The sequence below is a fragment of the Elephas maximus genome, chromosome 3, assembly GCF_024166365.1.
Source record: "Elephas maximus indicus isolate mEleMax1 chromosome 3, mEleMax1 primary haplotype, whole genome shotgun sequence".
In the NCBI taxonomy this organism is placed as follows: Eukaryota; Metazoa; Chordata; class Mammalia; order Proboscidea; family Elephantidae; genus Elephas; species Elephas maximus.
Window position 1 is genome coordinate 91,237,754 of NC_064821.1, and position 14,942 is coordinate 91,252,695.

At 37.2% G+C, this 14,942-nt stretch overlaps 1 protein-coding gene across 3 annotated transcripts in view; it reads right to left on the bottom strand.

Annotated features, from left to right (window-relative positions):
• Window positions 1–14,942, bottom strand: part of SPATA6 (spermatogenesis associated 6) — a 186,229-nt gene that overhangs the window by 158,724 nt on the left and 12,563 nt on the right. For all 3 annotated transcript variants that reach the window (XM_049879239.1, XM_049879238.1, XM_049879240.1), the window contains exons 2-3: window positions 2,168–2,305; window positions 958–1,006 (exon numbers count right to left, since the gene is read on the bottom strand). In XM_049879239.1, coding sequence (XP_049735196.1) covers window positions 958–1,006; window positions 2,168–2,305 — 187 coding nt within the window. The remainder of the gene's footprint in view (window positions 1–957; window positions 1,007–2,167; window positions 2,306–14,942) is intronic.

A 14,942-nucleotide genomic window follows, 5' to 3' on the forward strand; every position in this document is an offset into this window, starting at 1 on the left:
TTGAGAAGGATACCAAAACCTGAAATGTCAGTGAGGTGGGAAGAGACACAAGAGAAAAACTGATTCAGGAAAATCAAGGCAAGAAAATTCCCCAACAATAATAATCACTAAGTGTCCCTCTTATAGACACAAAATTTCAAATCAAACACGGGGCGGGGGGGCATTATGGATTTTAAACAGAATAAATTCAGAATGATGAAAGAAATGATTATCTTCATATTTTCTAAGGTACACAATCTCCCAGATACCAAACAAGATGTTCAATAAAATTTAAAAGACATATACCTGCTAGTACCAAACTGCCACCAGCTAATCTACCACAGTGGAAGATACAATACCAAATACTAGAATCACTATAAAAATAAAATTAAACAAGGAGACAAGGTTGACACTGGCCATGAAGATTTCTCTAGAGGAGAGTCACTTAACTAATACATTCCATTATGATAAGGACCATGGCCCTTTTTCCTTCCTATAGGCCCAAATTTTAGCATGGTACCAGGCTCCATGTAAAAAGGATATCTTTTCGGGTACCATCTCTTTGATCCTTTATTTTTCACTCTCTTGATTTCCAATTCACTGAGGTTGAAGACATATTTTTGTTTGTAGGGCAAAATCCTACCTAACGTGAATCTCTATCTTTACAAGACAAACACTCCGTATCATCTTAATCAACTAAAAGTTGAAATAAGTCTTTTTTTCTGTTTTCCACAGACGAAAGACAGAAAATTGAATGATCCCCAGCCTCTCTGCAGCACATGTATTTTTTGGTATTTCTAGGTATATTCTGAAATTCTAAAAAGTCCAAAAATGTCCCAATTCAGGATTTTTTAAATTCTTATTAGACCTTTTAGCTTTTATTTAACTCAGGATTAAAGAGCATAAAAAAAAAAAGATCATAAGGATGATAAATTCTAAAATATCTTAGACGCAAGAAATTAAAAGTTAAAAACTTACATTCGAGCTGTGCAACCACATCTCCAGGGTCTACTGCTTCGGGGAACACCTACAAGGGGAGGATGTAGGGGGAAGCAGGATGGAGAACAGGAAGTGAAAGGAAAATAAATACAAGATAATCTTTGTATTTCTTCTCTCATTCCCAAAATATTATTTCTTCCCCAACCAAAGAAATTTTTGACGTTATTGAGAACTATCATCTCCTCTCTGCTTTCTATGGTCAGTATGGAAGCCTTTACAAACAAAGAATAAATAAACAGAATGGACAAACAAATAAGTTTTATTACTGGCTCTAACTCCCTCTCCAAATTCATCTGCTACCACTCCTCCCCTTGTTTGCTACCATGGTCATACTGGCCTTCTTGACGTTCCTCAAGCTAATTCCCAACAAGAAGTCTTTACATTTGCTATTCCCATTGCTTAGAATGCTCTCCCCCCAACCTTCAAATGACTGCTAACGTCTCACAACTGAGGCTCAGCTTAAATGTTATCACTTTCTCTGGTCACCCTTTAAAATAGACAACCTCCCTATTCCTTCAGTCCCTCTCTATCCCCTTATCCTCTTCATGACATATATCACTATCTAAAATTATATTATTCATGTATTTACTTGATTATCATTTGTTTCTCCTATTAAAATGACAGCTCCAAGAGGGCAAGGGATTTGTCTTGTTTACCATGTATCCCCAGTGCCTAGAATAGTACACTGTACAGAGCAGATACTGGGTAATTATTTGTGGAAGGGAGGGACAGAGATAGGCAGAGAGGAAAGCAAACAATAAAAAGGGAAAAACATAGTTTCTAATAATGAACCAAAGGCAGCAATATTAGTGGTCAAAACAGATTTATAGAAAGCCATAGTAATATATGTCCCATTTTTACCCATTAATGACTCACTTTTCCATGAACGTTATTATTCAGATGCTGTGTTATTACATAAAAGGTATTGTGTTTTAAATAAAATCCACTAAGACAATTTTAGAAATAAACTGACCCATCAAGAAAAAAGACAACAGATTCAATGCATAATAAATGCATATTTATTTCCAAGCTTCCAGGTTTAAGTTACAACTTTCATTCTGATTTAAACCATAGTATTCAGTCTTTTTTTATATTCAGTCGGCAATAATAATTTGTGTTCTGAGCTTTCATTAAAAATTTGGAACCATGTTTTTGTTTTCTTAATACTTAACCTGACATTTGAACCCACCTTTTCAAACACCATTCTGGCATTGAAGACCAATGGAAAAGTAGGTGGGACACATTGTGTCTTTTTGTATTGGCCAAACACACAGATGCTAAGATAGATGTCCTCCTTGTCTTTCAGCACCACTCCTGGACAAGTTACCTGAAAGAAATTAGACAGATGAATGTAACTGCTTTATAAATTTCCTCAGCAATACTACTAAAAATGACCTATCGAATGTTAGGTAAAACATTACTATACTAAGCTAATAAAAATACTTGCAATAAAAAAAAAAAAAAAAACCCACAAGAGATTCCAAATTTTCCAAAGTTAAATGAAATGCTTTTATAACTTCCATCCCTCTGAGAAATACATGATTTTCCATTTGGTTGTTTCTGCCACATTTGAAGCTATAAGCACTGGCTCTTGGGACAGACACTCATAGTCTTTAAACAGTCAGCCTTAGGCTCCCACTTTATGCTGAATGCTGACATACACTTATTCAGGACCATTTATTCACAGAGGGTTAACACTCAGCAGAAATAAAACACTATACTAGAGGACAAAAAAAATACAGATAAAAAGGGCAAATATGACCTATATGACCCTAAATAGCAGTCCATGGACACTGTCATATTGGTTAAAGCTAGTGAAATGAAGTTTCTAGCCTAATGAAGTATTTTTTTAACGTAAAATTTTTTTAACGTAAAATTTTTTTTTTAAATTGCGCTTAACTACCCATCAATACAAGGACCCCTGGTGGAGCAGTCGTTAAGCACTCGAGTGTTAACAGTCAGCAGTTTGAACTCACCAGCCACTCCCTGGGAGAATAACGTGGCAGTCTGCTTTCATAAAAATTACTCATTGTAGTCAAGTCGATTCGACTCACAGCAACCCTATAGGACAGAGGAGAACTGCCCCATATGGAAGCACACTACAACATCTTTCTCCTGTGGAGCAGCTGGTGGGTTTGAACCACTGACCTTTCAGTGAGCACTTAACCAATGCCACCAGGGCTCCTTTTCATAAAGATTATAGCCTTGGAAACCCTATGAGGCAGTTCTATTCTGTCCTACAGAGTCGTTATGAGTCAGAACTGACTTGATGGCACATAACAACAACATCCATCAATATGACTGACAAAATATAGGTATAAAATTTGGGGTTTCTAAAACATGCATAACTATCTCTCCAGTCCCAACCATATTTCACTGCCAGTGATCAACCACACACTTAACAGAGTATTAAAGTCTCTCTAAGATTCTGGACCAATATACCCACACAGTAATATTACTCAACACTCCCTAACAATATAGCCAAAGAGTATGTTTTATTGTTCTCTGAACATTTGTATTACTTTCTTGCCTCACATTCTTCCATTACCTGGAATCCTAGTCCACTCTATCTCCTTATCATTTACTTCCACCTACCACCAGCCCTGGTGGCGAAGTCGTTAAGTGCTACGGCTGCTAACCAAAGGGCCGGCAGTTCAAATCTGCCAGGCGCTCCTTGGAAACTCTATGGGGCAGTTCTACTCTGTCCCATAGGGTCGTTATGAGTCGGAATCGACTCGACGGCACTGGGTTTGGTTTGGTTTTTTTGACCACCAGCCAAGCCCTACATCTCCTACACAAAACCTCTCATGATTCACCAGCTATCACTATTCTACTCAACCTAATGCAAACATTTATTATGAACTTACTATATGCAAGTAAATGTGTTCTAAATTCTCATAACCATTTTGTAGTTCTCTTAAGGCCCTAGTTATTGTCTACATGCATTTTAATTTAAAAAAAAGTGGGTACATTTATTTGATTATAAATTCCCTGAGGACCGACATTTCATTTTCCTCGTCATTATATCTAAGCACAAAGTCTTTCTGAGTCAAAAGGCAGCTTAAAGATTATCTACCCAATTTTGTTTCTGTTTTTATATATGAAAACAACAGAGCTCCAAGAAAGTTTAAGCAATTTACTTACCTAAGGTCACACAGTAAATCAGTCATAATAGTCAATGAGTTAATACAGTCAAAGTGCTTATAGCAGTGCCTGATAGAGCAGTCAATCTATACCAACCAAAAACCCCAAGGCTGTAAGTCTTTACAGAAGCAAACTGCCACATCTTTTTCCAACAGAGCCACCAGTGATTTCGAACCATTGACCTTTCAGTTAGCAGCCAAGCCTTTTAACCACTGCGCCACCAGGGCTCCTTTAATCTATACTAGCTATTCCCATTGTTAGATTGAAAACCACAGCATCTACCATTTTAGTACAAACCATTGCATAGAATAAGTGGCAAAGATTTCATGTTCTTTGTACACAGCTATTTTCCACTTTTGCCCTAGCATATTCCTTACTGGTCATTAAACTCAAGATTCTCAACAAATCTCACTCTGTCCATCAGTTTCATTTCCTGCTCAGCCTCATTAAAGTCAAATCTATCTTAGAGTTTCTCTAAATCTATGCTGTTCAATATGGTAGGTACTAGACACGTATAGATGTGCTAGTCTGAGTTGAGACACTGTACATGCAAAATACATACTGGATTACAAAGACTTGGTACCAAAAAAATGTAAGTTATCTCATTAATAATAAAATATATTATTACAATTAATTTCACCTATTTCTTTTAATTTTTCTAATGTAGCTACTAGAAAATATATCCTTGGCTCATAAAATTACATCCTTGGCTCATATTTGTGGCTTACATTATATTTCTATGGGACAAGGCTGTTCTAATTGTCCTCACTGGAAACTGCACAGTCTCTTTCCAATTGTTAACATATGCACGAAGATATGACTTCTTTTTTCTTATTCACAATTTTACAAATGCTGCCATCCTTTAAAGTAACAGCCAGCAGCTTTCCAAAAGGAACACAAAAAAAAGAGGGGATAAAGGAAATCAGATGTGACAAAAAGAAAACAAATAGCAAGATAGTTGATTTAAACCAACCATATGTATAATTACATAAATATAAATGTTCTTCAGTGATGAATCTGTGAAACATTTCATAACATGGAGGAACCTGTAAGGCATTATGCTGACTGAAATTAGTCAGTTACAAAAGGACGAATATTGTAAAAGACCACTATTATAAGATCTTGAGAAACAGTTTAAACTGAGAGGAACACATTCTTTTGTGTTTACGAGACAGAGGAGGGAGGGAGGGTGGGAGAGGGTTATTTACTGATTAGATAGTAGATATGAACTACTTTAGGTGAAGGTAAGGACAACACTCAATACAGGGAAGGTCAGCTCAATTGGACTGGACCAAAAGCAAAGAAGTTTCCTGAATAAACTGAATACTTCGAAGGTCAGCGGAGCAAGGGCGGGGGTTTGGGGACTATGGCTTCAGGGGACATCTAAGTCAATTGGCAAAATAAATTCTATTAAGAAAACATTCTGCATCCCACTTTGAAGTGTGGCATCTGTGGTCTTAAATGCTAACAAGCGGCCATCTAAGATGCATCAATTGGTCTCAACCCACCTGGATCAAAGGAGAATGAAGAACACCAAGGTCACAAGATAATTATGACCCCAAGAGACAGAAAGGGCCACATGAACTAGAGACTTACATCATCCTGAGACCAGAAGAACTAGATGGTGCCTGGCCACAACCGATGACTGCCCTGACAGGGAGCACAACAGAGAACCCCTGAGGGAGCAGTAGAACAGTGGGATGCAGACCCCAAATTCTCATAAAAAGACCAGACTTAATAGTCTGACTGAGACTAGAAGAAGCCTGGCAGTCATGATCTCCAAACCTTCTGTTGGCCCAGGACAGGAACCATTCCCAAAGCCAACTCATCAGACATGGATTGGACTGGACAATGGGTTGGAGAGAGATGCTGATGAGTGAGCTACTTGTATCAGGTGGACACTTGAGACTGTGTTGGCATCTCCTGTCTAGAGGGGAGATGGGAGGGTAGAGAGGGTTAGAAACTGGCAAAATGGTCACAAAAGAAAAGACTGGAAGGAGGAAGCGGGCTGACTCATTAGGGGGAGAGTAAATGGGAGTATGTAGTAAGGTGTATGTAAGTTTATATGTAAGAGACTGACTTGATTTGTAAACTTTCACTTAAAGCACAATAAAAATTATTTTAAAAAATATATAAATGTTTTTAGCATTCTAATTAAAAGATAGAAACTGTCAGATAAGATTTTTAAAAAAGCAAGACATACAATATGATGTTTACAAAAAAAAAAAAAAAACAACAAAAAAAAAACCTTTATCTTTATTGAAAGAAAACCTCCAGAATGGTGAAGTCAAGACCTCTGAAAACTAGCCCTTCCATAAAAGCAATAAGAACACTGACAGAAACTGTCAAAATCAACTTTTTCTGAATTCTGTAAATTAATCAGAGGCTAACAACAATCTGAAGAGTATTTATTAAAGAAACAACCAAATCTCAGTAAGAATAGTGAGTTTTGTGGTGTTTTAACACCCTATCCCCATTCCTCTCTACCCAGCTCTGCAGTAGCCTTGAAAACCAAAAGCCTTTAAATCATGATAGCCAAGAAAACCAGCAGCCCAGCAGCTACTGGAGGAGAACAGCTATGGGGCTACCCAAAAGCCCCAACACAAGGAATTGTCATTATTTGACCTATATGGCAGTTCCCAGGAAATTCCCACTTGCAGGGCTTCCTTTCATGTGACTTCAACCAGAGCTTACCATAAACAGCTTTTTACCTTGAGGCATTTGTCAAAAACAATCAGCAACAAACGTATAACATCACAGTTGCCTAAGGCAGCAGTAACAGTTGGGGCATATAATAAGCTGACCAAAATACTTCAAAGGCAAAACTGAGGAATAATGTATCTATAGTGGGCTTTGAAAAGTTCTGACGTGTTCCTGGGATGCATGTGCAAAGCCATATGCATGCCTAGGAAAGATCTGAAAAGGCATTAAATCTTTCACCTCTGGTTGACCTTAAGGCTGTGGGAAAGTAGGAAGTAAAGAATAAGTCAGAGTTGTAAACTACCTGCCAGATCATCAAAAACATACCTCAAAATGCACACCAAAACCATTGACAAAGGCTAGGAGACTTGTTGGTTCAAGGCATTTACCAAAATATAACTCCAATCATTATCAGAGTATAAAGTGAGCAGAGATTTCAGTAGTTACGTACAACAAAGAACACAGACTTTACAGAATTAGTCCAGGGAAGTAAGCAAACAAACAGCAACAACAAACCTGGAGAGGAAGGAGTCTAATTTCCAGGGTTGCTATACTATATCATATAAAATGTCAACTTCTCAACAAAAATTATGAGATATGCAAAGAAATAGGAAAAAAAGTCAATAGAAACTGTCCCCGAGGAAGCCCAGAAGATGATTTAAAGTAGAAAAAGACTTTAAATCATCTATTATAAAGATGTACAAAGAACGAAAATAAAACATGTTTAAAGAACTAAAGGAAAATATGACAATGATGTCTCCTCAAATAATGCATATGAATAAATGGATAAATTATTTTAAAAAACAGAAATCCTGATGTGGAAAATAAAACATCTGAAATTAAAAAAAAAAAAACACTAAAGGAGATTAGGAGCAGGTATGTGGTGGCAGAGGAGAGATTCCATGAACTTGAAAACTGGTAAACTGAGATAATCCAGTCCGAGGAACAGAAAGAAAATAATGAAGAAAAATTAACAGAGACTGAGACACCTGTGAGGCACCAAAAGGATACTCACACATGCGTAATGGGATTTCTAGGAGGAGAGGAAAAGAAAGGGCCAGAAAGAATATTTGAAGAATAGATATAAACTTCCCAAATTTGATGAAAAATTTTAATTCACACATCCAAGAACTCCAAGTATGATAAACTCAAGGAGTCCACACCTAGACACATCACAACCAAACTGTCAAAAGACAAAGAAGAGAGAATCTTGAAAGCAGCAAGAGAGAAATGACTTTTCATATATAAGAATCCTCAATAAGATGAACAGGTAATTTCTTATCAGAAACCATGCAGGCCAGAAGGCAGTTAGTTTCTTGGTCATCTAGTGCTGCTATGACAGAAATACAAGTGGATGGTTTTAACAAAGAGAAGTTTATTCTCTCACAGTCTCATAGGCAAGAAGTCCAAATTCAGGAGATTGGCTCCAGGGGGAAGCTTTCTCTGTTGGCTCTGGAGGAAGGTCCTTGACATCAATCCTACCCAGGATTAGGAACTTTTCTGCACAGGAACCCCAGGACCAAAGGACATGCTCTGCTCTCCACACTGCTTTCTTGGTGGTATGAGGTCTCCATGTCTCTCTGCTCGCTTCTCTCTTTCGTATCTCAAAAGAGATTGGCTTAAGACACTACCTAATCTTGTAGATCTCATCAATATAAGTAGTCCATCTCATTAACATCATAGTGATAGGGTTTGCAACACACAGAGAAATCATATCCAATGACAAAACTAGAAAATCATACAATCCTGGGAATCATGACCTAGCCAAGTGGACAGATATTTCTGAGGGACACAATTCAATCCATGACATTCCATCCTTTGGACCCCCAAAATTCATGACCATGCCATATGTCTTATATATTCATCCCATCATATCATAGCAAAAGTCTTAAATCAACTCCAGACCAAAATCCAAAAATTCCTCTTCATCTGTGTAATCTAGAATACAAGTTATCTGCTTACAAAGTACAAAGGTGTAACAGCCACAAGGTAGATATTTCCATCACAAATAGGAGAAATTGGAAGGAAAGAAGGCGTAACAGCACCAAGCAAGTCAGCAGAACACATTACATTAGCCCTCAAGGCTTGAAAATAATCTTCTGTTCTCTGAGACCATTTACACAATGGCCCTGACCTCCAAACTCTAGGTATTGGCCATACTCTCCAGATGCTGAGTGGAGGCCCCTTGGTCCTAGGCTTCAACTCCACCTTCTACGCCCACTGGGATAGCAACTTTAGACGTACCATTCTCCTAGTCCATCTGAGTGGCCATGTCTAGGAAGCTTCCTGGAGGAGTGGAGTGCCTCCTGGCACTTATTGGTGGAGGTAGGTTTGCTGACTCACGAGTGAGAGAGCTGAGTGCCTTCTGGCTGAAGTTTACTCCGTGGGTCAGCTCCAGAACTGTTTCATTCTGGTCTCCTGGTTCTGCTGCTGCTGGCCCTCTGCCACTACTGGTCCTCTATCTATCCACAGTTTCAAAACCTCTTCCACATTTTAGGTGTCTGTTAGAGCAGCACCCTACTCCTGGTACCAAATTCTGTCTTAGTCAACTAGTGCTGTTTTCTTCGTGGTAATGAGGTTCCCCTGTCTCTCTGCTCACTTCTCTCTTTTGTATCTCAAAAGAGATTGGCTTAAGACTATCTATCTAATCTTGTAGAACTCATCAATATAACTGCTACTAATCCATCTTATTATTAACATCATAGTGACAGGATTTACAACCCATAGAGAAATCATATCAGATAACAAAATGGTAGACAATCATACAATACTGGGAATCATGACCTAGCCAAGTTGACAGATATTTTGGGGAGGGCACAATTCAATCTCTGACACTATGCAAGCAGTAATCAAAGAGAGTCAGAGTGACTTAAAATTTAAAACAAAAAGTGTTACTAGAAAAAAGAATGATACTGTTTAAAGATAAAAGGGTCAATCCATCAAGAAGATAAGTCATAAACACCTATGAACCTACCAACACAGCCCCAAAATACATAAAGCAAAAACTAAAATAAGTGGAGGAAGAAATAAATGATGTAACAATAGTTGGAGATGTGAATACTCACTTTCAATAACAGATATAACTGGAAAGAAGCTCAGAAAGGAAATACACTCACTCCTCACTTGTTGACATGGTTAGGTTCCAAAGACCAGGTTGCTATGCAAAAATTGGCATTATGCAAAAATGGCGGATGATCACATAAGATCACAAACTCGAGGATGACTACATCACTAATAACTGTCAAACAACTGAGAATCATGGCCAAGTTGACACATAACCTTAACCATCACAGCCAGCATTACTCTTGCCTCGCACCCTGGTGTTCATTACTACCAGATGCACGATGTTAATATGAAAACACTCAGGTATTAAATTTTTTACCATTAATCATAAATGAGAAATGTTGAATAATGAAAGAGTCGATATGTGAGGAGTAGGTGTAGAAGATTTGAACATTATAAACCAACTAGACCTAACACACGTCTATAGAACACTCCACCCAACAACAGCAGAATACATGCTTCTCCAGTGCACACGAAACATTCTCCAAGATAAACCTGGTCATAAACAAAAAAAACCCACAGTTACCATTATACTTAATGATGAGAGACTGAAAGATATCCCCCTAAGATCAGGATCAAGATAAGTATGTACACTTCTATTCCATATTGTACTGGAGGTTCTAATCAGGGAAATTCGGCAAAAGATTGAAATGAAAGGCAATATATTGGAAAGGAAGATGTAAAACTACCTCTATTTGCAAATGGCATAATCTTGTATATACAAAATCCTAAGGAATCCACTTAAAGAGTCCATTAAATGAATTCAGCAAGGTTACAAGATACAACTGTTTTTCTATACACTAGCAGCGAGTCAACTATGTTGGAAGGTATTACACGATGGCCACAACAAAGGACTCAAACATGCCAATGAACATGAAGATGGCACAGAACTGGACAACTTTTTATTATGTTATACATAGTCACCATGAGTTGGAGCCAACTCAATGGCAACTAACAGCAACAAAGCAGTAATCTGAAAATTAAATTAAGAAAACAATTCCATGTATAATAAATAGCAACCAAAATAATAAAATACCTAAGATTATAATTTAACAAATGAAATGCAAGACTTGTACACTGTAAACTACAAAATGGGATTGACGATATTAAAGAAGGCCTAAATAAAAAGACACGCCATGTTCGTGGATTGGAAGATTTAATATTCTTAAGAGACAATAATCCCTTGAGTGATTCACAGATTCAATAACCATGCCTATCAAAATTTTCACCATCTTTTTTACAGAAATTGACAACCCGAGCCTAAATTCATATGGAAATGCAAGAGACCCAAGATATCCAAACCAATCTTGAAAAAGAGCAGTTAGAGGACTCATACTTCCGATTTCAAAAATACTCCAAAGCTACATCAATCAAAACACTGTGGTAGTGGCATAAAGACACATACACAGATCAATGGAAAAGAACTGAGAGTCCCAAAATAAATCCTTACATTTATGGTCAAATGATGTTCGGCAAGGGTGCCAAGACTATTATATGGGAAAGGAATAGTCTTTTCAACAAGTAGTGCTGGGACAACTAAATATTCACATGCAAAAGAATGGACTAGACCCCCTATCTCACACCACTGGCAAAAGTTACCTAAAAATGGATCAAAGATCTAAATGTAAAACCTATAAATATAAAATTCTTAGAAGAAAATGTAGGTATAAATACTTGTGATCTTGGATTAGACACTGGCTTCTTAGATGTGACACCAAGAGCATAAGTAACACAAGAAAAAAACAGGTAAACTGGACTTCATGAAAATTAAAAACGTTAGTGCTGCCAATAAAACTGTCAAAAAAGTGAAAACACAATCCACAGAATGGGATAAAATGTTTCAAACCATATACCTAGTAAGCAGCTTATACTCAGAATATATGAAGAACATGTTTAGCTCACTCTATAATAGAACTATCCAATTTAAAAATGGGCAAAGGATTTGAATACACATTTCTCCAAAGAATTGCAAATAGCCAATAAAACAAAACAAACAACAAAAAAAAGCTGGTGTCATTAAGTCAATTCTGACTCATAGCTACCCCAAAGAACAGAGTAGAATTGCCCCTTAGGGTTTCCAAAGAGCAGCTGGTGGATTAGAACTGCCGGCCTTTTGGTTAGCAACCAAGCTCTTAACCACTACACCGCCAGAACCCCAAATAGCCAATAAGAACATGAAAAGAAATTCAACATCATTACATTGTTGTTGTGTGCCATCGAGTTGATTCTGGCTCAGAGTGAACCTATATGACAGAATAAGACTGTCTAATAGATTTCCTAAACTGTAATCCTTACAGGAGCAGATCACCAGGTCTTTCATCCTGTGGAGTGGTTGGTGGGTTAGGGAAATGCAAATCAAAATCACAAGGAGATATCACTTCACACACAAGCTAGGATGACTATAATATAAAAAAAAAAAAAAAGATAATAACAAGTATAACTGAATATTTAGAGAAATTGTTGTTGTGAAGTGCCGCCAAGTCAGTTCCAACTCATAGCGACCTTATGCACAACAGAACGAAACACCGTGTGGTCCTGCACCATCCTCACAATTGTTGCTATGCTTGAGCCCATTGTTGCACCCACTGTGTCAATCCATCTTGTTGAGGGTCTTCCTCTTTCTCACTGACCCTCTGCTTTATCAAGCATGATATCCTTCTCCAGGGACTTGTGCCTCCTGATAACATGTCCAAAGTATGTGAGACGAAGTCTCACTATCCTTACTTCTAAGAAGCATTCTGGCTGTATGTCTTCCAAAACACATCTTCCAACACAGATTTTGTTCATTCGTTTGGCAGTTCATGATATATTCAACATTCTTCACCGACACCAGAACTCAAAGGCGTCCATTCTTCTTCAGTCTTCCTTACTTACTATCCAGGTTTCACGTGCACATGATGCAATTGAAAACACCAAGGCTTGGGTCAGGCACACCTTAGTCCTTAAAAAGTTACATCATTGTTTTCTAACACTTTAAGGAGGTCCTTTGCGGTAGATTTGCCCAGTGCAATGCATTGTCTGATTTCTTGACTGTTGGAGAAATTAGAACCACAGTACATAGCTATTAGCAGTGCAAAATGGCTCAGGTGCTTTGGAAAAGTTTGGCAGTTCCTCAAAAATTTGAATACAGAGTTAACATATAACCCAACAGTTTCATTCCTAGGTATATATTCAAAAGAATTGAAAACACAGGTCTACACAAAAACATGTACACAATGTTCACAGCAGCATTATTCCTAACAGCCAAAATGTAGAAATAATTATAATTAAAAAATGAACAGTCTGACAGAGACTAGAGAAACCCTGAGTTATGGTCCCAGACACCCTTTTAACTTAGTACTGAAGTCACTTCTGAGGTTCACTCTTCAGCCAAAGGTTAGACAGGCCCATAAAGCAAAACGAGACTAAATTAGTATATCAGCCCAGGGCAAGGATGAGAAGGCAGGAAGGGACAGGCAAGTTGGTATTGGGGAACTCAAGCTTGAGAACGGGAGAGTGTTGACATGTAGTGGGCTGGAACCAAAGTCACAAAACAATGTGTATTAATTGTTTAATGAGAAACTAGTTTGCTCTGCAAATCTTCATCCAAAGTACAATAAAAACAAATGAACAAATAAAATGTGGTACAGCCATACCTTTATTATTTGGCCTTAAAAAGGAATGAAGTACTGATACATGTTATAACATGGATGAATCTTGAAAACATTATGCTAAGTTAAAGATGCCTGACACAAAAGGTTACATATTATATGATTCTATTTATACGAAATTTCCAGAATAGGCAAATCCACAGAGACACACATATATTAATAGCTGCCAAGAGCTGGGGGGACAGGGTGAATGGGGAGTGACTGATAATAGGTACAGGATTTCTTTATGGTGTGATAATATGTTCCAGAATCAGACATTGGTGACAGCTGTACAACTTTAGTGAATATACGAAAACACACTGAATTGTACACTTTAAAGGGGTGAATTTTATGGCATTTGCATTATATCTCAATTAAAAAAACAACTATGACAGAGACAGGATAAAAACCAACAATGGGAAAAGATATACCATGCAACCACTAACCATAAGAAAGCCACAGTGGCTATCTTAACATGATTTAAAAAACACACTTCAGAAAGAGAAAGATTACCAAGGATAAAATAGAACACTTCATATTGATTAAAAATTCAATTTATCAAGAAACATAAAACTAAATGTGTAAAGACCTAATACCTTGGTGGTGCAATGGTTAAGTGCTTGGCTGCTAATTGAAAGGTTGGCAGTTCGAACCCACCCAGCAGCTCTACAGAAAAAAGACCTGGCACTCTGCTTCCACAAAGATTACAGCCAAGAAAACCCTATGGGGTAGTTCTACTCTGTTACATGGTACCACTACGAGTCAGAATTGACTCAACAGCACCCAACAACAAGAAGGATCTAATTATAGTGTCAAAATAAATGAAGCAAAAAAAACATATATACATATCTGAATTTCAATACTTCCGTCTCAGTAATTGACAAAACAAGTAGTCAAAAATCAATAAGGATATAGAAGATGTGAACAACGCTGAACTAGTTTCATCTAATTGACATTTACAGAATACTCCATCCAACAACAGGACATACATTTTTTTCAAGTGCACAGGAAAACATTCATCAAGATAGATGATACTGTAGGCCATAAAACAAATCTCAATAAATTTAAAAGGACTGAAATCATGCAGAGTATTTTCTCTGACCACAGTGGGCTTCAACTAAAAATCAGTAACAGGAAAATATATGGAAAGATACTTAAATATTTAGAAATTAAATAACACATTCCAAAATCACTCATCAGCCAAAGAAGAAAATTATAGGAGATACTAGAAAATATTTTCAACTCCACGAAAATAGAGAGGAACAAAATTTGTGGGATAATTAAATCACTTCCAAAAAGTATATCGTAACATGAAATTTGAGAAAATTTCCTTCAAATGCCTTTTCTGCACATATTGAAATAATCTTTTTTCAATCTGTTCAAATTAATCAAAACAATTCGTTACATACAGAAAAAGCATTTGACGGA